Source organism: Eucyclogobius newberryi, unplaced genomic scaffold (genome assembly GCF_026437365.1).
Source record: "Eucyclogobius newberryi isolate DKJ021-1_F unplaced genomic scaffold, fEucNew1.0.hap1 SCAF_13, whole genome shotgun sequence".
Classification (NCBI taxonomy): domain Eukaryota; kingdom Metazoa; phylum Chordata; class Actinopteri; order Gobiiformes; family Gobiidae; genus Eucyclogobius; species Eucyclogobius newberryi.
The window spans coordinates 32,600,226-32,627,739 of record NW_027315757.1 but is presented as its reverse complement, the minus strand read 5'-3'; the positions used below and the strand labels follow the sequence as shown (position 1 = coordinate 32,627,739).

The 27,514-nt window shown below is 45.4% G+C and overlaps 1 protein-coding gene across 2 annotated transcripts in view; it reads left to right on the top strand.

The window, feature by feature from the left end:
• The first annotated feature begins 1,547 nt into the window (after positions 1-1,547).
• plppr2a (phospholipid phosphatase related 2a) overlaps positions 1,548-27,514 on the top strand; it is a 46,916-nt gene continuing 20,949 nt past the window's right edge. The window contains exons 1-2 of one of the 2 annotated variants that reach the window (XM_072443602.1): positions 1,548-1,650; positions 19,351-19,539. In XM_072443602.1, coding sequence (XP_072299703.1) covers positions 1,582-1,650; positions 19,351-19,539 — 258 coding nt within the window. In that variant the 5' untranslated portion in view covers positions 1,548-1,581. Of the gene's footprint in view, positions 1,651-19,293; positions 19,540-27,514 lie in introns of those variants that run through there. The other variant, XM_072443603.1, reaches the window with a different exon arrangement.

The window sequence follows — 27,514 nt, the reverse complement described above, 5'->3', positions numbered from 1 at the left end:
CTCACATTTTATTGCTTTCATTTTTTAGCCTTTTCACTCTAGGCTTTAGAACAATTAACCATATCAGAAAATCATGATACAGGAAAATCAGATGCACTGCGTGTAATTATTATTGGAAGGCTCTTCTCAATAAGTCCTGTCGAAATACGTTTTTTATTGGCTATCTTTAATTAATCTTATTTGTTTATTTCTTATTGATCCTGGGTGAAGAGCTGTGGTTTATGTATTACTTAGAGCTGAAATGGCTTCTGGTTTTGCTTGTACAAATTCTCAGAAGCTTCGATCTCATCTTTAATACAAAACAAACTAAAAATCCAATGTTTTGTGACATAAACAAAGGTGTGGCCTTTCAGCATAGCATTATATGAATTATGTCTGATCAACGGGAAACAACAGTATCAGCAGCACATTGATCACTAAAAATACACTCTGTAAATGCATTCATAGAAATAAAGGCTAGTCGATGCTTTCTATAAATTCTTTCTGGCTCAAATCCGTGCTGCTCATTAATAATCACATGTGGGACACCTCAGACATGCCCCAGTGCAGAACATAACCGTTTGTTAGCCCCCCCAGTCCAGTGCCCCACTTATCACTTATTAATCATCAGAAGATTATTCCGCTTCATTTCGTTCTGCTGCACTCTCCACGGTTTCATCTCGAGATTAGCCAGTGACACAACTTCTCGCTCCGAGGGTCCGTGAGCGAGAGCCTCCCACCGACAACAGGAGGAGGACATGAGCGGGGTGTTGTCTTGCGTTACCCCTCGAAGCTCTCAAAGTTGCAGTGACTTATCCGTCTTGGTTGGCACATGGCTTTGTACTCCAGACTCCTGAGAGCTTCCCTTCATGCCTTATTCATCCTCAGGCCTATTCTCTGCAGACCAAATTAGATACAAGCTCAGGGGAGGCCAACCTCACCACATCTTTGAAACAATTAATCCTTTTCTCCACACTTTTTCAACCGCACACTTTCATGTATATTGCTCTGTGCGGGATACTGCAGCGTTGCATCGTCTCAGTATTTCAATAATCTCGTCACATTTCACGATCGAAACAAGCTCTCAGTGACAATGTGGCAAACAGGTCTCGAATTCAGTGTTTTTTTTTGAAAGAAGACGTACAGTATATCGACCAAAACTGGACCCAATATATTGCCCATTCCTAGATTGTGTCCAAAAAATATAAAAATGAGTGAGAATCAATGGGTTTCTATTCTATTTAACATCTTGAGGACTTTTTCCCATTCAAAAGATGTAAAATTTTGTTTTCAATTGTTAATCACTATGGCAACGGTCCAAGCTTCTCATCCGGCTAAACCCATGGATCAGGTGAAGCAATACATTTTAAAGCATTTAGCAAGAGAAAGAGAATAAATATGACTAAACATGCACGAATCACTCTAAATACAACTTCAAATAGAGTTTATGATGAAGGAAAATCATTGTAACATTATTAAAACGTTCTTGAACAGTGAGTTTGCATAATATGTCCCCTTTTATGCAATGTGGGCGAGAGATGATGTATTATTTCTTCTCGTTTAGGCGATCAGCTGGATCCTGAAGACCAAAGGAAGCACAAGATGGCTGCAGAGGAGAAGCCCGGCGTGAAGAGCAGCAGCTCCATTGTGCCCTGCTTCCTGTTTGTGGAGGTAAGAAACACAAAATCTCTCTTATTATGAACCGTAAACCAAAGAGTGGCATAGCTGCAGTCTAATTTGCGTGTTTATTGGACGTGGCGTGGATAATGGGAGCGGTTTCAAAGACGCGTGTCAGTGCTCCCATGTTTACTTCATATAAAAGAGTAAATGTGTTAATGTCACCCACTCTTTGTATAGTTTATAACTGTGAAAAGTTGAATGTGCCATCAGTGTGGATTTCATGTCTTCACACATATTCTTTTTAAAGTTGACGGACTCTTCAATCGCGCGGATGTCATAATTCCATCTGGGGAACTTAGATGCGATGCAGTGAATATGTGGGAGGCAGAAAACACACATCAATATAATGCAAAATAGAGTTTGTTGAGCTTTTAACTATGTTCCAACATTGTCCCCTCATCAAAAAGATACATGGAGTTGTGTTTAGCTTCAGTCACGCTGTCGACTCCTGTTTAGTAAGTCGTTTTGTAACATCATAGGTAAATATGTTGTTCATTGCAACTGCGTGCCAGCATTAGCATGTTGGGTTCAAGCTCTTGATTAAAATTCCCTGTGCAGCCGATGAATAGAGCTCTAACTCAATATCTGATGTAAAAAACACCTACTACTAAAACCCCACATTATTTCATGTTAAACACATATTTTGGGTTCTTAAAGGGCATGTTTGAAAGAAACAATACAACACAAAATACAAATAATCGATCATACATCGTACATCTTCTGCAGGAAAACAAAACCCTCCTTCCACTCACTGTTGTAGTCAAAAGCCCTGTGTTCTGTGTGGCCTGTAGCGCGCTGTGATCATATCTCTCCCGTTTCTATCCTGTCACGGGTTTCTCTCTGCGATCGTATATTTTGTCACTTTGCGGTGCCCGTTGTGGTTTAATACAATGACACACTGTTCATCCTCACAGCCCAGTGTTTCCCCCCCGTTCCTCTTGCATCTCTGACTCCAATTAAGCTCAAATGTAATGTTTGAGACAGCTCAGCCAACACCCCAGCACCAGCGGCGTCTGTGCCCGAGTTTACGTCTGCCAAGCCACGTATTCAGACTACGAAGCCATGTATTCAGACTACGAAGCCATGAATTCAGACTACGAAGCCATGTATTCAGACTACGAAGCCATGAATTCAGACTACGAAGCCATGTATTCAGACTACGAAGCCACGTATTCAGACTACGAAGCCACGTATTCAGACTACGAAGCCATGTATTCAGACTACGAAGCCACGTATTCAGACTACGAAGCCACGTATTCAGACTATGAAGCCACGTATTCAGACTACGAAGCCACGTATTCAGACTACGAAGCCATGTATTCAGACTACGAAGCCACGTATTCAGACTACGAAGCCATGTATTCAGACTACGAAGCCACGTATTCAGACTACGAAGCCATGTATTCAGACTACGAAGCCACGTATTCAGACTACGAAGCCATGTATTCAGACTACGAAGCCACGTATTCAGACTACCAAGCCATGTATTCAGACTACCAAGCCATGAATTCAGACTACCAAGCCATGTATTCAGACTACCAAGCCATGTATTCAGACTACCAAGCCATGAATTCAGACTACCAAGCCATGTATTCAGACTACCAAGCCATGTATTCAGACTATCAAGCCACGTATTCAGACTACAAAGCCACATATTCAGACTACGAAGCCACGTATTCAGACTACGAAGCCACAGATTCAGACTACGAAGCCACGTATTCAGACTACGAAGCCATGTATTCAGACTACGAAGCCACGTATTCAGACTACGAAGCCATGTATTCAGACTACGAAGCCACGTATTCAGACTACGAAGCCATGTATTCAGACTACGAAGCCATGTATTCAGACTACGAAGCCATGTATTCAGACTACGAAGCCATGTATTCAGACTACGAAGCCATGTATTCAGACTACGAAGCCATGTATTCAGACTACGAAGCCATGTATTCAGACTACGAAGCCATGTATTCAGACTACGAAGCCATGTATTCAGACTACGCTGCAGACAACAGTCTATACTTTTAGGGAAATGTGTCCGCTAGAACAATCAAACTGAGTTACATCCGATTACATTTATTTACATTACATTACATCCTTGATTTACTGTTACCTGGTTGTTTTATAATACATACATTTCATTTCTTTCTATACTTTGTCTTTACTTTGTAAAGAAGATCTTGCGAAGTACTACACAATCTACACAAAGGTCTCCAACAAGGCACTTATTTACATGTTGGTTATTTGAACATAGTTATAGCCTCTGTAATTGGGGCTTTGGGGGTTCTCCTCCAAGAAGAAAACATGTATTTTCCTGTATTCTGAAGCACTTTAGATGTAATACTGTAACTCATACTTGAATGGGTCTGTAGATTTGCATCATGTCAAAATACATCTATTTTAATGAGTGTTTGTATTGGGTTTAGAGTTTAGAGTTTCTCAGCTCCGCCCCTGCATCACACCTTCTGTATGTGGCACTCTCACACGTCAGAGAACCACTGCTACTGCAAACTCATCCGTCTGAACGTACGTGTTCTGTTGCACTTATGCACTTTAGCTGTTTCTGAACAGGTCTGATTTAAGGCGCGCTGCGCAGTGCGTTTTAATTACTTGTTGCTTGTGATGCACCGACATGGACATTTTAGGCTGATACCAATGTTATTGGAAACGTTTGGGCCGATAACTGATATTAGACCGATATTTCTATAACTTGTTTGGTAATTATGAACACGTGCATTATTTTCAAATATATATGTCTAACAATGAAATATTGCTGTAATATTGTAGGCTCAAATCTATTTAAAATGTTGAGTTGGAACACATTAACCTTCATTTGGGTAAAAAAGGAAAACGTTTGAAAAAGAAAACGTCATATTTAGCTGTGTTTAGATATAGATAGGCTGTTATATATAATTCTGTGAATTTCCTGTTTTATTCAAATCATTTTTCAGACTTAAGTATCTCTCTGAACCTCTTCAGTCCATGTGTCATCGGCGCTGTTACAGCAGCTCCTCCTCAGACTGTGTCTGATCACAAACACTGCGTTTCTTGCAGTTTATACTTAGTTTAGTCTAAAAACTTTCTAGAGCTTTTAAAAGTTGGTAACTTCCTGGGTTGTTTGCCTCAAAATAAAGACTGGCTTAAAGTTGAGTCTGTTCTGTTTCCACGGAGCTGCTGTTTTCTTCCTGTTTCTGAAGTTAACTCTTTCATTACCAAGGTGTAACGTGGCGGACTTCTGAGGTTTTGGACGATATTACTCAAAGACATGAATATCGGCCGATACAGATACTGGGCCGATATATTGTTGGACCCAATTTGGATTTAGTTTTTCTCCCACTGTTTATATGTAAATACAGAGTCAAAACGATCCAGACTGTGCTCCTGACCAGCTCCTGACCAGCTCCTGACCGGCTCCTGACCGGCTCCTGACCGGCTCCTGACCGGCTCCTGACCAGCTCCTGACCGGCTCCTGACCAGCTCCTGACCAGCTCCTGACCAGCTCCTGACCAGCTCCTGACCAGCTCCTGACCAGCCTGTGTGTGTTTGGTCAACCTGTGGCTCTTCTGGTGCTCTGTCTCTCTCCGAGTTTAATTTAAAAGCGTGTTTCACAACTTACAGAGCCCAGAGCAGAGTTCACCGTCACTCTATAGCTACAGACACATTGTAGGGCTCTACAACAACTATTGATGCATTGGTTCCATCCTCCCTCTTTGCACCTCTGTCTTTTCCTACACAGGGTTTCTCTTAAAACATACTTCTATTGCACTACATAACTTTACATTTTATTTTATTATGTACATATCATGCCGTTTTTGTATAAAGTGTTCAATGTTTGGTGTCTGTGTTGCACTGAACCACCAGGACAAGTTCCTATCTTTGTGAATTTTTCGACAAATAAACCCTTTTCTGACTCTGGCTCTGATTCTGATAATGTCCTTCTTCTTTTCAGTGGACTTGCCTCTAACCTTCTGTAAACTCTCCCCATTAAAACCATCTAAAACCTCAAACCACCACCTGCCTCCCACACATCACCCACAGCCCCGGAGTCCCCCAGCTTTCCCCTCATCTACATTACTCCTCGACAAAAGACGCTGCACTCCCACTTGTTTGTACTACGAATGAGAGGAAAAAATAGGCCAGAGCTGTTACTAAAGAGTCTTGTGCTCGACGGCAACGAAAAGGATAATGAGCTGGCATCATTAACAATTAAAATCCGCTGCAGCGCCAGTCATTTACCAATCAATGCGAACACGTGTGCAGAATTGATCAAACGACAACATGAATGAGCTTCTTTGATGTTCTCTGGGCATATTAGACACAGTGCTGCTTAAGCATGCTGTATTTTATTTGATTAGTTGATCAAACTGGCATTCGTAGATCTGCACGAGCCGTGGGTTGGCTTCCCGCCCTTCAGTTTATATGCCGGTCTCCCGTCTGCTTTGGTCGTTGCAAATGATGCTGTAGTTTCGTTCTTCTTCTTCCACAGCTTTTTTACTTCACTTGTTATATTGTTTTGGCGAATGCTTCACCGTGTCTCGAGCATTAGCCTTCATCACGACCAACATGTGGATGCACGGTGACGTCCCGACTCATGTTGATGGAGCTTGTGGTCAGACTGTAAAATTGGTTTTGAAGCCGTAGACGTGCTGCTGTTGCCATGCAGATTTGTCTCTCACAACATTTTCCCCTCCCTGGCACTGATTCCTCCCCTCGCCCGGTTTTGAAACATGTTCTGAAGCGGCGTGAACCTCTCTGATGTTCTTGTCTTACGAGGCTTAATTAGCCCGAAGAGGCAGGTTCACACTCGAGCGAGGCGACGGGGTGTGGCTAAAAATGTGATGTTCCTATTTTTGAGCAAGTTGTGTCTTCAGAATCAACACTGAGCAGCAAAGGTGAAAATGACATTCTGTCACGTGGGCTGTGAAGACAGTGTGAACTGCATGGAAGGCACGAGCTCGCAGTTCAGAGACTTCTTCAGAGGCTGCTTTTGTGAATTCTACAACAAACTCTGCCACAAAAACGTAATGCTATCGTTTTACATTTAAAGTGCTCCAAGCCGCATATCATGAACTGACAGAGCTAACTGCTAAGCCACAAACGAGATTACATTATTGACTTGGATGGCCTATAGTAAGTTCTGTCGACACAGCAGCGTGGAAGAGGTGCCTTTGATTTCAGAATCTTGTTTATTATCTATTATTATCTATTCATCTTTTGTTATTTTTGGAAATGCTTAAAGTCTATAAAACTGGTTCTCCTGTTTATCTAATTATGACTTAGATTGTTACGTTAGCCCCTGTGGTCAATCGTTATCATCATTTCACTTACGTTAAGTTGCAGTTTGTGAAGAAATGTAAAAAACAACAACAATTTGACCACTGGGGACAAATGACAGAATGTTTGGTAAAATTGGAAATATAATTGTGTTCACTGCGTTTAGTGAAATGTGTAGTCTGACCTGTCAAATAGACTTTAATGTCCAGAATGTCCAAGAATGAACCAATAGGCTCCTCTGTCTTATTGTCTAAAGTGAAATGAGGTCATTTGTTGCTCAAAGAACCTCATGAATGACCTTTGTGCCAAACAAGACGTGATTGGACTAACATGAGTTATGACACTCAACAGCTGGGGACACAAACTAAGAGCAAAAGAAAGTAGCACTAATACAAATAATGAAATATAATCATAATGGCACCATGTGATTGAATATAATTAAAGTTACGGCATAAACGTCCCATCTCGGCCAAAGTTTTTCAAACGTGTCCGTCTTCAGGTCGAGTCTGAAAGTCATTTTCTCCACATGTCTAAAGTCTGTTCTAATGTCAGTCCTTGATCCTCGGGGAGTTTGTGTCATCCATTTCCTTTTGATGGCTTTTTTCCTGCTGCCAAAATTTAATTTAAAGATGCATCTATTGTGTCCATGGCAGGAGTTCTGAGGCCCAAGTACATAGTTCTGAAATCTAATGTCAAATACGTTAATAATAATATTTTGGAGCAACAGGGCAGGCCCAAAACAGGTGGTAGTGGTTTGCCTCGGCCCGCCACAGTTTCTCCAACAGTCTGTCAACAGTCAGTCATTTCCCTGTGAGTAATGGGCACTTTGACATCATTAGAGTAGTTCTCCAGGTTAATAATGCATTGATATAGTTTAGATATTATTCCTCTTGCAATTTCTGATTTATAGGCCTTAATAAAAAATAACTCAGAGGGTTAAAATGGTGGTTTCTTTGTTTAATTTTCTGGTTATAATAACTCTGTTCCTCCAAGTCATAGGGTTCTTTTAACATTTCAAAGCTTTTCATATGATTATCTTTTACAATCTGGTAAAAGACTTTTATATCTTTTGTAATCCAGACCTTGAATCTCAGGTCAGTTCTATTTGGTAGAAAACCTTGGTCATAAACTGACCAGTTTAAGATTGAGACATCTTTGTTCAGTTTGTATGTTTTGCTCCTTCCATGTTGTAAGGACAGTTCTCACCCATGGATTTCTTAACTTCCTCCAAATGACTCAATCGTTTGTCTTCTGCCAGTGAGACCTGCACAGGAACCACCGGCACAACATCACTCTCAACATTTTTCCATTGAGCTTCATATTGTGGATCACACCAGCACAGCAAAAGTAACTTTTCAGACAAGGCAAACCCCATCCTCCTTTTCCTCTTGATAACTGTAGAGTTTTAAACTCGGATTCGAGGTTTTTTGCCTTGCCATACAAATCTTGAGATGGCTTTATTCCACTCATAGAAATCGGGAGCGTCTGAAATAGATAGAGAAATCTGGGCAAAATATACATTTTTATAGTTTCAATCCTTTGACTTAGACTTAAGTATGGGATAAGATTAAAATGTTCAAGATCTTTCTTTATATTGGAAAAAAAAAGAGTATCGTTTTTATTTAGTTTAGGAACTGAGATGAAGAAGCTCAGTTAAATCAAAACTGTGAGACTCAATTGTACTTCTGCTTTTATTTATTTATTTGTGATCCACACCAAGGCCCTGGCCTACACCTCATCAGCCTTTACCATGGAAACCAATCAGTGCGCCAGTGATTCCCCTGCCTCCTTTCATCCTGCTCTCATCACCAGTCACAGCCTCCTCATGAGAGCCACCCAGGCGGCCATCTTGTTCTGTTGTCTCTTCTTTCGCTCCCTCATTTCCCATTTATCTTCATAAATTAACGACCCACACAAACACACAGATGTTGTTGCAGATCTCTTAGGGCGACTCAGTCATGCAGAATACACTGTTTAGGTTAAAAACCTATGCTGAGTGTACTGACCAAGCCTCATATATTCTCCTAGTGCTAAAGGGAGAACAAAAGGACAAAGCCATTTTAAAATGACTGTTATTAACTACACCAGCAACAACCAAAGTCAAACATGCTATTTAACATCCCCACTAATTGTATACAGTTACAGTCCATCCTTACATACTTTATATTTGCTTTGTGAGCTAAAATGTGAAAGGGTAAAAGGCAGAATCTTTACAGTAATCTGCATGGTTTTTGTCATTGTCCAGATCAGTGAAGTCCAACATGAGCCTGTGACTGTCCCATCACAGCGAGACTGTCCCATCACAGTGAGACTGTCCCATCACAGTGAGACTGTCCCATCACAGCAAGACTGTCCCATCACAGCGAGACTGTCCCGAGACTGTCCCATCACAGTGAGACTGTCCCATCACAGCGAGACTGTCCCATCACAGCGAGACTGTCCCATCACAGCGAGACTGTCCCGAGACTGTCCCATCACAGTGAGACTGTCCCATCACAGCGAGACTGTCCCATCACAGCGAGACTGTCCCATCACAGCGAGACTGTCCCATCACAGTGAGACTGTCCCATCACAGCGAGACTGTCCCATCACAGCGAGACTGTCCCATCACAGTGAGACTGTCCCATCACAGTGAGACTGTCCCATCACAGCGAGACTGTCCCATCACAGCATGTCCCACGTGTTCATTCAATTCAATTCAATTCAATTCATTATTGTAAGGCCCAAAATCACAACAACAGTTGCCTCTGAGGGCCACAGTGAGAAATGAGTCAACAATGTCATATATGTTCATATGACCTATGACCTCTGTTCTTGTTCAGTCACACTCTTTTCTGTGAAGCTCTTTTCAATATTCTTTGCTCCAGTCCTGTGTTGTACTGCGCGTTCAAGACAATCTCACATGAATGTTTACAGCTCGTCTTTGACATTTAAACTACCATTAAAGTGCACATTTCTGAATTGTCCTGGTGATTTTACATTTTTACAAATATATTTAATTTCCACCATTATTATCTTTATTGTTTTGAAAGTACATTTTAATATTCAAGCTGAATGGTTAGATTCAAAGTCCATTTTAAGATGTTATTTATCTTTTCCACTGCATCTTTTTCTGCTGCTTTTTGTAATTTGCATTGCAACACTGAAAGTTCTTAAGTTCTGCTAAATTCTCCTTAAAAATGAACGTTCTGATTGCGGGGTGCCTGAGTGTCCAGCAGGGGGCAATGCAGTAACACAAAAAAGGTTATTATTAATATTTATTTAACAGAACATTTGCTGTGTGTTTAACATGATACAATGGTTTATATTATTTCAAATCAACTGAATATTTCTATTGTTCATTTGTTCCTCATCGTTTTCACTGTTCTGTTTGTATTTAAGCTTTCCAAGATTTCTATCATTTTCTCAAAGTTTAGAGAACATTTGCAGCACAAACTTTCGCAGTCTCTGGCCGGGCTTTGGCTTCTAAATGAGTTTGGCTTGTACTCACCATAAAGCAATAAAAGCCCATTGTTTTTGCATCGTGCTGCTGTGGTTATTTATTCATGAGGCCTGAGTAATGCACAGATTGCTCTCGATGAGTTGGCGCACGGAGCCTGGAGCTGGAGGCAGGTAGTGGGCCAGTAATCGCTGTTTTGCTGCAGTGTAATCTCTGTTATGGGCTCGCACAGGGTTTCCCTCCTGAGTGTGTGAACAGCAGGGGCGCGTGCTGGAGGCGGAGTCCCAACAGTGTGTACAGTTGTATTAATGCGGCTGTGTTATTGTGGTACTTCTGCGATGGACTACAGCGTAATTAAAAGGCATTCTTTAATTACAGAGGGACAATTAGTTCATATTGGTTTTTGAAAAGCTCCCACTCGGATGTTTCTGCCGTCACAATATTCACCCGGCTTCAATAACGCATTCACTAGCCAGGACCACGATCACTAGCCAGGACCACGATCTCTAACCAGGACCACGATCACTAACCAGGACCACAATCACTAGCCAGGACCACGATCACTAACCAGGACCACGATCACTAGCCAGGACCACGATCACTAACCAGGACCACGATCACTAGCCAGGACCACGATCACTAGCCAGGACCACGATCACTAGCCAGGACCACGATCACTAACCAGGACCACAATCACTAGCCAGGACCACAATCACTAGCCAGGACCACAATCACTAACCAGGACCACGATCACTAGCCAGGACCACGATCACTAGCCAGGACCACGATCACTAACCAGGACCACGATCACTAACCAGGACCACGATCACTAGCCAGGACCACGATCACTAGCCAGGACCACGATCACTAACCAGGACCACGATCACTAGCCAGGACCACGATCACTAGCCAGGACCACGATCACTAACCAGGACCACGATCACTAGCCAGGACCACGATCACTAGCCAGGACCACGATCACTAACCAGGACCACGATCACTAGCCAGGACCACAATCACTAGCCAGGACCACAATCACTAGCCAGGACCACGATCACTAGCCAGGACCACGATCACTAACCAGGACCACGATCACTAGCCAGGACCACGATCACTAGCCAGGACCACGATCACTAACCAGGACCACAATCACTAGCCAGGACCACGATCACTAGCCAGGACCACGATCACTAACCAGGACCACGATCACTAGCCAGGACCACGATCACTAGCCAGGACCACGATCACTAGCCAGGACCACGATCACTAGCCAGGACCACGATCACTAACCAGGACCACGATCACTAGCCAGGACCACGATCACTAGCCAGGACCACGATCACTAACCAGGACCACGATCACTAACCAGGACCACGATCACTAACCAGGACCACGATCACTAACCAGGACCACGATCACTAGCCAGGACCACGATCACTAACCAGGACCACGATCACTAGCCAGGACCACGATCACTAGCCAGGACCACGATCACTAGCCAGGACCACGATCACTAGCCAGGACCACGATCACTAGCCAGGACCACGATCACTAACCAGGACCACGATCACTAGCCAGGACCACGATCACTAGCCAGGACCACGATCACTAACCAGGACCACGATCACTAGCCAGGACCACGATCACTAACCAGGACCACGATCACTAACCAGGACCACGATCACTAGCCAGGACCACGATCACTAACCAGGACCACGATCACTAGCCAGGACCACGATCACTAGCCAGGACCACGATCACTAGCCAGGACCACGATCACTAGCCAAGACCACGATCACTAACCAGGACCACAATCACTAGCCAGGACCACAATCACTAGCCAGGACCACGATCACTAGCCAGGACCACGATCACTAGCCAGGACCACGATCACTAGCCAGGACCACGATCACTAGCCAGGACCACGATCACTAACCAGGACCACAATCACTAGCCAGGACCACGATCACTAACCAGGACCACGATCACTAGCCAGGACCACGATCACTAGCCAGGACCACGATCACTAACCAGGACCACGATCACTAGCCAGGACCACAATCACTAACCAGGACCACGATCACTAGCCAGGACCACGATCACTAGCCAGGACCACGATCACTAACCAGGACCACGATCACTAGCCAGGACCACGATCACTAGCCAGGACCACGATCACTAGCCAGGACCACGATCACTAGCTAGGACCACGACCCCAGATACGATGCAAGGTGTTTATTGGCAGGGGAGAAACATGAACAACACGAATGTACGAAGTTGATGCTGTTTTGGGGCTTCTTGCAATGAGGGCCGAAGGCTCCCGGGCCTCGATACCTCCATCTAGGAGATACATTTGAATAATTAGAACAGTTTAAAAGAGGGTGGGAGGGAGGGCCACGAAAATCACGAACACGGGTGTATCTGATCTGGATGATTAAGTAGTGTCGCCGCAGGAAGGGGCGTGGTCCTGCTCCCGAACTTAAGATAACAAACTTATCTTCATTTACACACCTGTCTATGGAGCAATAAATGCCATAATTCTGATCAAACCCAACTTCGTTCATCTCTCGCGGCACGATCAGCTTTGAAACAGCCTTTTCCCTTTTTCATGTTTGGTGAAAGATCAACAAACAATACGTACTTAGCTATTAAGGGCGAGTAGCAATGGGAAAAGGGTGCTCTATGTAGTGCAAGAGGACAACTTCCTACATTCTACTGCATTCTTCCAATCACCGTGTCAAACCGCTATTGTCAGTTATGTTTGTAAGTTAAATGCCTCTTTCTGTGGTCACAAAGATCTTTTAATTATCCATCACAGTGCAGCCTTTGTTTTATAATACTCGTGAGTCATGTTTCATTCACTTCATTGTGTTCTGTGGGGAATTCTGCAGCGTCACACAGAGGCTGGTCCATGTAGATTCTGCTGCTTTAGAAAAGTGGAGCATTATACATTTTGGCTTTTGTTTTTGCAGTTGTTCTTTCTCCTTCATCTGAACTTTCACAGCAGATACAATCTCCCCACTCCATCTTACTCAAGACAACAGCACTCTTCATTATTTCAACTCAATTTATTATACGTTACTCTTTCAGAATGTTCACATTAGTATTGCTGCAGCGTTAATATAGACTCAAAATGAAATTAAATTATAGCATTCATTTAAACATATTATTATATATATTAAACATTATTTTAAAAGGCTTTATAGTAGTATATATAATAGTAGTGGTGCCCCCATGCCCCCAACCCACTGTTTGATGTCTGTTCAACCTTAAGGTGACGATTTCTGAAGTTATCCTTTTATAAATTAAATGTATTAAACATTGCATTAATCACACACTAACTGGGCTCTGGGGGCCCTCAGCCAACATCATTTTCTGTATTCTGATGCATGTTCCATGTGATATTATTAGAAACTCATTATTCAGTTTATTATGAGTTCCCCCTGCAGTTCCTACATTTCCCTGCTCCGTCCCTGCGCCGTCCCTGCTCCGTCCCTGCTCCGTCCCTGCTCCGTCCCTGCTCCGTCCCTGCTCCGTCCCTGCGCCGTCCCTGCTCCGTCCCTGCTCCGTCCCTGCTCCGTCCCTGCTCCGTCCCTGCTCCGTCCCTGCTCCAGCCTCACTTTGAGCCCTTCTCCAGCTCTTCTGCAGAAGCAAAACACTACGAGCTGCAAACTGTTGAGTCTTTCTGTTGCATTTGTAAAAACATGACATTTGTAAGAAGCTTTGGCGTTGTGGTGTCAGCTCTGCGGAGCTGCGCCAGTTGGATGCATTGTACGACTTGTTTCAATCTTTCTTTTTCACGGCTTCTAATCAAATATGAATATATGTGTTTTGCTGGTTCATTGAATATGTCGGTTTGAACTGTGGCTTAGCTGCCCCTGAGCACTTCAAACTTCATGTGGAGAGAGCGACACTTTAGCCTAAGTTTGAATTGATAAAGAACTAAAGGCAGACCAGGCTTTCTGTTTAATTGCAAAAGGAACAGTACAAATAGCCTTTTATGTCATTCAGTCTGAAGTGCCTGGTCAGGCTGGTGCCCCTCAAAGCTCTTGATGCCCTATGCACTGCCCGTTATGTGTGTAATGGGAGCACTGGGGCATGGCATTCTGATGTGTTAAGTTCCTGTCTTTCTTTATCAAACACACGGCATGTTAAAGTACTTATGTTACCGTTCATTATTTATGGCCCATGTTGCAGCTATTCGTGATTATTTTTGTGACGCTGAAGGGGAGGAAAAGAACACACAGATGTGGCTCGCAATTGGCTTCGGGAGTTCACACATCAGCGCGTGTCCACATGAAGCAACAAACTCAAAGCAAAAAACTTGGTTGTGGGTGTGAAGAGGAGGCGCTGTGTGCGAGAGATCGAGGCGCCCTGAAGGTTCCAGAGGATGCAGATGACCAGTAGACCACTAGAACTAGATTAGAGAACCGTGTTTTCCGCACTATAAGGCACAGTTAAAAGCCTTTCATTTTCTCAAAAAACAACTTTATAATCCAGTGCGCCTTATATATGGATTCATTCTGGTTGTGCTCACTGACCTGGAAAGCAATTTTGCTCGGTACACGCTTTGTTTCTTTGCTTAATGCGCCTTATATATGAAAAATGATCGAAAATACACCATTCATTGACAGTGCGCCTTATAGTGCAGAAAATACGGTACTAGAAACACAAAAAAAGTGTTGAGCTACTCCGCCCAGTGACCAACTGGATCGCACATATGCCAGGCTCATTGTGCACGTGAGTTTGATTCCGGCTCAGACAATTTGCTGAATATCCTTCCCTCTCTCATCCCCATTTCACACTGTCCTGTACAATAAAGCTCACAGGCCAAACATGATTAAATCAAATAAACACATAAACAAAAGTACTAAGCCTTTCCTGTAAAAATCTAAATGGAGTTTGATATTTTAGTATTTACAGTGCTCACCAGTGAGTGCAGTGCAGGAGTGGTGAGACCGTCCCAGGGTTTTCCTGTCTGCTGCTGTAAATAGTGTTTATTTTTCGTTGTAAAACCCCATGAGCATGTTTGGCTGGTTCCCTGAAAGCTGCGTTCTCCTGTTCCATTCTCCCGGCGCCGCTGACTGTGTTTCAGGCCTCACGTTGGACGGCACCCAGAGTTAGTCACGATCTGCTGTAACGTTGGCTTGATTTACGCTTAAGCCTGGTCCCTTGTGAAGTAACATGTTTGGCTTCTACCTGGTTCCCTCGTGGACCAGCGGGGGGGCCTCTTTGGCTTTGGGATGACAGATTAGAGATCAGTGCAGAGCAGGGGCCCGTCGCGATCCCGCTGCGAGGCTGTAATTAGCCCTGACCACCCGCCACATCCACTTCCGGCCAAATCAGACGAGTTCTGATGATGGAGCTTCAGTCTTTGGCAGAGCTTGTAATTGTTCTAATTTGTTACTCCTGCAAAACGCTAATCCGAAAGTAAACATTTCAAAAGGTTTAATGGGAGTTTAATTAAAGATGTGTTTATTTAGCCAGTTTGTCTGACTCTGTTATTTCAATCATTTTCACCAAATGAATGCTGTTTTACCTATTTAATTGTGAATATAGTGTATAATCTTTGCTTTACAATAATATGTTAATCGACATTTTATTTGCTGGATATGTTTATATAGCATTATAATATAAAGCATTGTTCTTGCCTCTTCCCAGCTCAGTCCTCACTGCGTTCCCGTGTTGACCAGGGGCAGTGTGGCGTAAGTTACGGCTGTTAATGGACTCCTGGGTTTGTCGTGGACCCCTGTGCCTTTCTCTCCATCTGGCGCCTGAAATTCTGAGTCTTTACAACACCAAACTGCTCTTTCAGAAAACACCGCTTTAAAAGTCTCCAGAGGCCTGAGACTCGGCATCACACGTCTGTACCTGACCTCCATCTGAGGGGCCGCTCGCTCCACTCCTCATTGTTTTCATTGTCAGGGTCAGGAAGAGGAACTTAGAGTCAAAAAATGAGATACAATAAACATGTCTGAGCCCATTGTGCATTGTTATGTGACGTGAACTGAACCCACTTGCTAATGTACCTTACTTTTTGGAATTGCCTTGATTTGAACAATTACTGATAAAATCACAATTTTAGACAATCTAAAACTCTTCTCTGCAATAAAGCCACACAAATGTCTGCTCAGTTTTTTGAGAGTAACTCCTTTAATCAAGCTTGCAATACAAGTGTTGATTATGACTTTAAAATGTGTTAGGACACGTTTTTTCTCGTCTTTCTGTGTGATCAGGGGAGAGTGTGTATTTTAAGCGTTGCACATGTGCTCACCCCAATGGGCCCCGTGCATGCCATGGGCCCTGTGTATGCCATGGGCCCCGTGCATGCCATGGGCCCCGTGTATGCCATGGGCCCCGTGCATGCCATGGGCCCTTTTTGTTCCCCGGGAATATTCTTAAAGTGTTCCCAGCACAATCTCCATCCCTGCACCAACAGTAGCCGTTGTCTCAAGGTTGTCACTACATTTGTAAAGCCTCGCTCGACACAGGCCCCGTGGTGTGTTCAGCTCTCGCTTGGAAAGTTTAGAGCTATGAAATATTCAACTCGGTGCAGAAGTACAAGTGTTAAAGGGCTAAAGGCAAGGAAAAAGTCAAGGATGCTGCTACCTGCATAAGACAACTCCAAATTTCCTTCACTTCCACTGCATCGATTTGAACTTCTCTGTCATGTTTTAATATATAATTACATGCCAACATAAATATTTCAACAACAACATGTTTTTACACTTACATTATTTATAACTAAAAACCTAACAACTTGTTTGGCTAAGGAATTACAAAGTATGCAGGCACTTTGCCTGTCGGTACCATTTTAACGTGACTCATTTCTGTAGAAATGATGGCAATGGGCAGTAAAAAAACACTTTCTCTTTCATGACGGCCGGAATCCACCTTTGAGTCTAAAACAGTAATGTACTGTAACCTAAATGTATTTAAATGTATAAATATATTTAAACATATTATTTTGGTCATTTTAAATTGCAAACTGTTCCATATCATGCCCAAAATCAAGGATATTATATTTACCAGTGATCCGACCTGTTGGTGTAGAACTGCACCATCATCTGCTCTGGCAGCTTGTCTTTCCTCAGCTGCTGCAGGAAGTACATCCTCTGCTGATGGTGAGCTCCCACTTCAGGTCCTGGTGATGGTGATGCTGAGGAAGCGGAAATAATTTCCATGCCCATTATTGGGTGGGCATCGCTGGCACTGCCCTAAAATGACAAAAAGTCCGATCTCAGGACTTTAATCTTGTGAATATGACTCATGAGCTACGGTTACCTCACTCGTTGTAATTCATGAATTAACCAATTTACCCAAAGTTATGAATAAACACACCTAACCTAACCCAAGACTGAAAAGATAAGATTTTATTTGCACTCTTCGCTTTGATGTTTGTGATTTAAAAGACTTTTTTCCTGTTGTGTTGGAATATTGCTCTACAAATAAACTTGCTTTCCTAGGTGAAAATAGAAAACACAAGATTACTCTATTGATGATGGAACACTGTCATAACATGGTCAAAGTCTCTTAAAAGTAATTTCCCTTTCAAATGAACCAAGTGTGTGTTAGATTTAAAGACATGTATGGCTGAAAAATGTACATACATTTGTAAGGGGTATTTGACCCAGTGGAATTAAATATTGGTTATTGTCTTGTAATGTATTGATTGCATCATTGTATTAAAGCCACGTGTGCTCTTGTATGGAGGGGTAAGAAAAGCTGAATGCGAGATCATACTGTATAAGAGAAAACAGAAGAGCATTTACTTCTCTCAAAGACCCTTAGCTACAGGGACAAAACCCCTTAGAAAATATGTTTTTCTCATGTGCCTGTTATTAATAATATCATGGCCTTTAATATTGTTTTGATAAATCTTTGTGACAAGGTTTTGCAGGACATAGAACGAGAGGCTTGAACTTTGTCTTTCTCTTAGAGCTTGAGGCAGCGTGGTATCTCTGCCGTGTATGTGATGTGTATGAAGACTACATATATTTACTCATTGTACTGCATCCACTCCTGTGCCCGTTTGAATGTGATTTCATCCAAACTAAATCCTTTGTCCTTCGCCATGAAAACCACAGCTAAAAAGCTAAAAATACTAAAAGTAAATGGAATAGAATAGATAAATACATTAGTCCTCCTGTGTGTATTTTGCATGTGAGCAAAAAGAGAATGGATTCTAGAGGAATATTACAAGAGAGTGGGTTTTGACAGCAAAGCATTGTATTACCCACTCTTCAGCCACACTTCTCCGCCAATGTTGTGGCAGCTCTTTGAGGAAACACCTCAATAGTAATGTCTTTGCCAAAATATACATTCCATTGTTGCAAAAAAACTTGAATTAGCTTCATTTGTTATTGTCTTTATCCCTATAAAGAGCATGTATTTCATTCATTTACTCCATTACATCAGTAAAACAGAATATGCAGAGCCACAGACAACATCATTATGCTGCTTCATTGCCCGACGAGTCCAAGCTCGGTTATATACAACATATTACACATGTGACATACATTTACAACATTTTGAACATGATGTCAGATGAAAGCAGGACAACTTCTTCTGGCATTAATGTGTGAAGACAGCATGAATAGCTGCATCAAAAATGAGTGAAGTCCCCCTTGACCACCAATCATTCATATTTAATCTTAACGCGTGGGCTTCCTCGATCCCTCCGAAGGGGCGTGGCTTCCCTGCGTCCTCCCTCGCGCAGCTCTTGTGTAGTAGATGCAGAGTGGCAGCGAGGATGGAGCCTGCACCCCTCTCACTCTCTCTCTCTTAGCACTCTCCTCTTCATCGCTCTGCACTTTCCCTCTTCATGCATTCTATTTAGTTTTCTTGTGAAACGGGACTACTTTTTATTTTCGCCATGCATCCATCCCTTTAGGCAGTCAGCTCATCTCCTTTCATCTTTTCCAGTCATCTCCTGTCTTTCCGGGCGTCCTAACCCAAGGATAATGTTCTATTTCCAGTTGGTGATCATGGCTGGGACGGTTCTGCTGGCTTACTACTTCGAGTACACCGACACCTTCCCCGTGCACGTCCAGGGCTTTTTCTGCTACGACAAGAGCTTCTCCAAACCGTACCCCGGCCCGGACAGCACCAGCAAAATCCCACCTGTCCTCATCTACTCCCTGGTCACGGCCATCCCGACGCTCACGGTAAGAAGACGCTCCGTTTCCGGCGTTGTCAGCGTTTTGGTTTAGGAGTTTTCAGCGTTTTTTGGGGGGCGAGCTGGAACGTTAGGGAGCTCATGCGTGCAGAGAAGAATTCATGATTGCGAGATTTAAGTTTAAAGTTACTTACACACTTATGGGCTGGTTGTTTGAAATGTCTTTGAGCAAAAGTGAGAAGAAGTTGATTTTATTTGTCAGAAGTTTGTAGTTTGTCTGGTTATAACTCTTGTTCATGTGTGTCTCTCTTTTGCGATGTTAGTCTTATCATTTTAGTTACACAATATGTTTATTAAAGCTTAGATTGACCTATTCATGTTGAAAATAGAGATGGGAAATTTATTTAGATAGAGATTAAAGATACTATTGTTTCAAAGAAATGCAAAACTGGAAATTGAGTAGAAGGTTTATAATGAAAAAAGCTAAAAAAAAAAAAAAAAAGCTAAAAAGAAAAGAGCTGATTCAAAATAAAGATGAAAAAAGTGATACTGTAAACTTTCAAATAAGGGTATACGCTAATATATCTGCACTTTTGTTGGTCATTTTACATTCATTTCACATGTGTTAAACCATTTTACATTAATTTCACATGTTCTTAAACCTGATTAAAGCTGATACATTTAAAGTGTTGTTTTAACACATTTCTGTTGGATTGACATCAAAATCGTCTGACAATCGTTATAAATCCACGGCATCCCTTCGAAAAAGAGATAATGAATACAAAAAAATGCATCTTATATCACTATTATTATTACTATTCAATTATAATATTGATTAAGAGCTTAATTATGTGTCCAAAAAGTTGAATGACAGTAAAGCAACTGACAACATGTGAGGAAAACCTTAAATGAGAGATGAGAGAACGGGAGGCTGGTCGTTAGCGGCTGAGACGGAGGAGCAGCCAAACAATAGGCAGCGTTACAAAGAGCTAAAGTTGGAGCTGAGGAGGAGCGATAATGACAGCAGATGCCGTCAGAGAATGAAAAAGCCCAGATGAGAGGTGAGAACGGGAGAGCGCGCGGCACAAAAGCACAGCACTTTGGGAGGAGGAGGGCATGTGCTGGTGTCTGTGAGAGAAGAGAAGCTGCCAGGCCTCCAGTGAGGCTGAGGCAGTGAGCGTGAAATGCACAACACCTGGCGTTGAGTCTAAGCACAGCATCCTGAACAGCTTACATCCCCCAATGGAGCTGAAAAACAGGGCAAAACCAGCCTACAAGCACAAAACACATCTGTAATCTGACTACTGACACATATACTGATACTGACTAACTACAGAAGGTTGCTGTCACTGTGGAGGAAGATGAAGTGTGGATTAAAATGATTATAATATGAAGAAATTGAGTCCTGTATCTTGTTTTGAAGGACCCTGCTGACCACCAGAGAGCGCAGGTGATTCCCTCCGCACAAGCGCACGTCTAACCTTTGAGATAATCACTGTTAATGTGTTAGAAACGGCAGATACTTCACATGACTTCACCATAGAACACTTTTGTCTTATTAAGTGAGGTGTTTCTGTCCTGAAGCTTAAGGCTAATTCATTGTTAATTGTGAGTCATGATAATTGTTTACAGCGCCACAATGTGAACTTGAAAAGAGCCTTGTCTTCAATGCTTTGTCTTCTATATTTTAACTGACTCATGGGAGGGAACTTGTGGGGTAAAAACAGAACTATTTTCCAGATCCTAAAAACACTGTATAAACAGTGCTGAACATGTTGTTACTTCTACTAGTCTGAAACTTTATAACATTATCCTTAAATATGTTTTTTATTTTCGAGTGACTCTGTGAAAATATAAATGTGTCCATTTAATGAGGAAATGGTGATGATAACTTTCCTCTTTCCTGGAGCTTGTGGCGCTGCTGTGCCCAGAACCACATAACAAGTGTCTGCTCTTGGCTGGGTTCACTTAAAGGTCCCACTGCACCCAAATGTAATAATATGGATACAACAGATTTGCCTGGTGGGTCCTGACTCTGGGAGAGCACTGCAGAATGTATCTGGTCTCATCAGAGACACCGCTGATGGGGCCAAAGACAATTCATTCAAAAATCTTGTCATTATATTTGACTTTATTCACAGGAAAAGAGGCACAATGGTTGGTGCATACAAAGTTCATGTATTAAAACAATTGAAAACCCTTGTTCCCCCATTTATTCATGTGTCCTCACTCGTCTGTCCCAGGATGAGACGGTAGAGTGGAGGTAAAAGGGGGACAAAGGCTCTTGTGGGTTCACAGACTCATATTGCTGGTGACACCAGGTCACAGAAAACCCTGGTCATAATTAAGTGGAAAGGTTATTAGAACGCTCCACACGCAGAGACAGTACCAGAGTCGAGTTCCTGCCTCGCTGCATGAAGTGCACTGTGGGTAAATTACATACAAGTGTTCTGGGTCACTGCACATTAGTGGAGCGGCTGCTCTGTTCTAACCTGCGCTGACAGAGGCCGCAGAGGACGGCGGGCACAGGACACACCACGGCAGAGGACGGCGGGCACAGGACACACCACAGCAGAGGACGGCGGGCACAGGACACACCACAGCAGAGGACAGCGGGCACAGGACACACCACGGCAGAGGACGACGGGCACAGGACACACCACAGCAGAGGACGGCGGGCACAGGACACACCACAGCAGAGGACAGCGGGCACAGGACACACCACAGCAGAGGACAGCGGGCACAGGACACACCACAGCAGAGGACGGCGGGCACAGGACACACCACAGCAGAGGACAGCGGGCACAGGACACACCACGGCAGAGGACGGCGGGCACAGGACACACCACAGCAGAGGACGGCGGGCACAGGACACACCACAGCAGAGGACAGCGGGCACAGGACACACCACAGCAGAGGACAGCGGGCACAGGACACACCACAGCAGAGGACAGCGGGCACAGGACACACCACAGCAGAGGACGGCGGGCACAGGACACACCACAGCAGAGGACGGCGGGCACAGGACACACCACAGCAGAGGACGGCGGGCACAGGACACACCACAGCAGAGGACGGCGGGCACAGGACACACCACAGCAGAGGACGGCGGGCACAGGACACACCACAGCAGAGGACGGCGGGCACAGGACACACCACAGCAGAGGACAGCGGGCACAGGACACACCACAGCAGGGGACGGCGTGCACAGGACACACCACAGCAGAGGACGGCGGGCACAGGACTCACCACAGCAGGGGACAGCGGGCACAGGACACACCACAGCAGAGGACAGCGGGCACAGGACACACCACAGCAGAGGACAGCGGGCACAGGACACACCACAGCAGAGGACAGAGGGCACAGGACACACCACAGCAGAAGACAGCGGGCACAGGACACACCACAGCAGAGGACAGCGGGCACAGGACACACCACAGCAGAGGACAGCGGGCACAGGACACACCACAGCAGAGGACAGCGGGCACAGGACACACCACAGCAGAGGACGGCGGGCACATGACACACCACAGCAGAGGACGGCGGGCACAGGACACACCACAGCAGAGGACAGCGGGCACAGGACACACCACAGCAGAGGACAGCGTGCACAGGACACACCACAGCAGAGGGCAGTGGGCACAGGACAGACCACAGCAGAGGACGGCGGGCACAGAACACACCACAGCAGAGGACAGCGGGCACAGGACACACCACAGCAGAGGACAGCGGGCACAGGACACACCACAGCAGAGGACAGCGGGCACAGGACACACCACAGCAGAGGGCAGCGGGCACAGGACAGACCACAGCAGAGGACAGCGGGCACAGGACACACCACAGCAGAGGACGGCGGGCACAGGACACACCACAGCAGAGGACAGCGTGCACAGGAGACACCACAGCAGAGGACAGCGGGCACAGGACACACCACAGCAGAGGACAGCGTGCACAGGAGACACCACGGCAGAGGACGGCGGGCACAGGACACACCACAGCAGAGGACGGCGGGCACAGGACACACCACAGCAGAGGACAGCGGGCACAGGACACACCACAGCAGAGGACAGCGGGCACAGGACACACCACAGCAGAGGACAGCGGGCACAGGACACACCACAGCAGAGGACAGCGGGCACAGGACACACCACAGCAGAGGACGGCGGGCACAGGACACACCACAGCAGAGGACGGCGGGCACAGGACACACCACAGCAGAGGACGGCGGGCACAGGACACACCACAGCAGAGGACGGCGGGCACAGGACACACCACAGCAGAGGACGGCGGGCACAGGACACACCACAGCAGAGGACGGCGGGCACAGGACACACCACAGCAGAGGACAGCGGGCACAGGACACACCACAGCAGGGGACGGCGGGCACAGGACACACCACAGCAGAGGACGGCGGGCACAGGACTCACCACAGCAGGGGACAGCGGGCACAGGACACACCACAGCAGAGGACAGCGGGCACAGGACACACCACAGCAGAGGACAGCGGGCACAGGACACACCACAGCAGAGGACAGAGGGCACAGGACACACCACAGCAGAAGACAGCGGGCACAGGACACACCACAGCAGAGGACAGCGGGCACAGGACACACCACAGCAGAGGACAGCGGGCACAGGACACACCACAGCAGAGGGCAGCGGGCACATGACACACCACAGCAGAGGACGGCGGGCACAGGACACACCACAGCAGAGGACAGCGGGCACAGGACACACCACAGCAGAGGACAGCGTGCACAGGACACACCACAGCAGAGGGCAGTGGGCACAGGACAGACCACAGCAGAGGACGGCGGGCACAGAACACACCACAGCAGAGGACAGCGGGCACAGGACACACCACAGCAGAGGACAGCGGGCACAGGACACACCACAGCAGAGGACAGCGGGCACAGGACACACCACAGCAGAGGACAGCGGGCACAGGACACACCACAGCAGAGGACAGCGGGCACAGGACACACCACAGCAGAGGACAGCGGGCACAGGACACACCACAGCAGAGGGCAGTGGGCACAGGACAGACAGCAGCAGAGGACAGCGGGCACAGGACACACCACAGCAGAGGACGGCGGGCACAGGACACACCACAGCAGAGGACAGCGTGCACAGGAGACACCACAGCAGAGGACAGCGGGCACAGGACACACCACAGCAGAGGACAGCGGGCACAGGACACACCACAGCAGAGGACAGCGGGCACAGGACACACCACAGCAGAGGACAGCGGGCACAGGACACACCACAGCAGAGGACAGCGGGCACAGGACACACCACAGCAGAGGACAGCGTGCACAGGACACACCACAGCAGAGGACAGCGGGCACAGGACACACCACAGCAGAGGGCAGTGGGCACAGGACAGACCACAGCAGCTCCATCTGCCGCTGACTCCAATAACACAAAACACAGCTCTGACCTTTACAGGGTTTTAGGGGGAACTTTACATTTGTCTCCGGCTTCTGTTGCCAAGCAACACACCATTCAAATGTATTTTTTTTAAGATGGCAATTACATATGCACAGCAATCAACCCCCAACAAATAATTGTTTAAGAGGGGAGATTCCCATCTGAGTCTGTGAATCTAGTCGTTTATTTGTCTGGTGCCACTGGCCTAAAGTCCTAAAGAGCAATTATAATCCGGCAGCTCCCAGGGCACAAATCTAATTAAAACCATCAATCACTTGTGTTTCAGGAGCTGTCATCACACAAACTCCTCCTTACGTCACGTTACGACACTGTTATGCACGAAACAAATGCAAAAGCTGAAATTGTGAAAAAAACAAACTCAAAAGGATTTCCACTTGTTATTGTGGCGGGGGCAGTAGCTCAGTGGAAGTCCGAGTGCGACGGTTCGAATCCCGCTCTCTCCTGCTTGAGTGTTCAGCTCCACTGACCAACAGGGCGGCGGTGCGAGCGCAGCTGCTTCAGGTGAATACTGCCGTTGTGTCGTTGGGCAAGACACTTAACCGGACCCGCCTCCAGTGTCTGGAACATCTGGTGTGTGAAAGTGTGTGAATGTGTGACTGGTTCCTCGATGTAAAGTGCTTTGAGGACCTTGACGGGAGAAAATCACTTTATAAATGTGACTTATTATTATTTATAGCACTGTCAAATGTGGAAGAACTCTTCTTTTGGACGTCCGTGTATCATTCAGAACAAATATATAGCGTTTTAACTCAATAGTTAACGGGCTTCCAAAGGTAGTACAGGACCTTTTATACTGACAACTAGAAGAAGTAAGTTAGTAAATGCCATTTATGAAATACCTGACTCAGAGTTATGATACTTCTCTTGTGGACAGAGTGTCACTAGGACTTATAGGTATCTTTGTTGCATTGAGCACTTCTCGTCTGTAGAAAAGTGAAGTTTATGCAGTGGTTAAGGGGGTTTTATCCCAGTGTGACCTCTGTGTTCACTGTGACCTCTGTGTTCACTGTGACCTCTGTGTTCACTGTATCCTCTGTGTTCACTGTATCCTCTGTGTTCACTGTATCCTCTGTGTTCACTGTGACCTCTGTGTTCACTGTGACCTCTGTGTTCACTGTGACCTCTGTGTTCACTGTATCCTCTGTGTTCTCTGTGACCTCTGTGTTCACTGTGACCTCTGTGTTCACTGTGACCTCTGTGTTCACTGTGACCTCTGTGTTCACTGTATCCTCTGTGTTCTCTGTGACCTCTGTGTTCACTGTGACCTCTGTGTTCACTGTGACCTCTGTGTTCACTGTGACCTCTGTGTTCACTGTATCCTCTGTGTTCACTGTATCCTCTGTGTTCACTGTGACCTCTGTGTTCACTGTGACCTCTGTGTTCTCTGTGACCTCTGTGTTCACTGTATCCTCTGTGTTCACTGTGACCTCTGTGTTCACTGTATCCTCTGTGTTCACTGTATCCTCTGTGTTCACTGTGACCTCTGTGTTCACTGTATCCTCTGTGTTCACTGTATCCTCTGTGTTCACTATGACCTCTGTGTTCACTGTATCCTCTGTGTTCACTGTGACCTCTGTGTTCACTGTGACCTCTGTGTTCACTGTATCCTCTGTGTTCTCTGTGACCTCTGTGTTCACTGTGACCTCTGTGTTCACTGTGACCTCTGTGTTCACTGTGACCTCTGTGTTCACTGTGACCTCTGTGTTCACTGTATCCTCTGTGTTCACTGTATCCTCTGTGTTCACTGTATCCTCTGTGTTCACTGTATCCTCTGTGTTCACTGTGACCTCTGTGTTCACTGTGACCTCTGTGTTCTCTGTGACCTCTGTGTTCACTGTGACCTCTGTGTTCACTGTGACCTCTGTGTTCACTGTATCCTCTGTGTTCTCTGTGACCTCTGTGTTCACTGTGACCTCTGTGTTCACTGTGACCTCTGTGTTCTCTGTGACCTCTGTGTTCACTGTGACCTCTGTGTTCACTGTGACCTCTGTGTTCACTGTGACCTCTGTGTTCACTGTATCCTCTGTGTTCTCTGTGACCTCTGTGTTCACTGTGACCTCTGTGTTCACTGTGACCTCTGTGTTCACTGTGACCTCTGTGTTCACTGTATCCTCTGTGTTCACTGTGACCTCTGTGTTCACTGTATCCTCTGTGTTCACTGTATCCTCTGTGTTCACTGTGACCTTTGTGTTCACTGTGACCTCTGTGTTCTCTGTGACCTCTGTGTTCACTGTGACCTCTGTGTTCACTGTGACCTCTGTGTTCACTGTATCCTCTGTGTTCACTGTGACCTCTGTGTTCACTGTATCCTCTGTTTTTACTGTATCCTCCGTGTTTACTGTGACCTCTGTGTTCACTGTGACCTCTGTGTTCACTGTGACCTCTGTGTTCATTGTGACCTCTGTGTTCACTGTATCCTCTGTGTTCACTGTATCCTCTGTGTTCACTGTATCCTCTGTGTTCACTGTGACCTCTGTGTTCTCTGTGACCTCTGTGTTCACTGTATCCTCTGTGTTCACTGTGACCTCTGTGTTCACTGTATCCTCTGTGTTCACTGTATCCTCTGTGTTCAC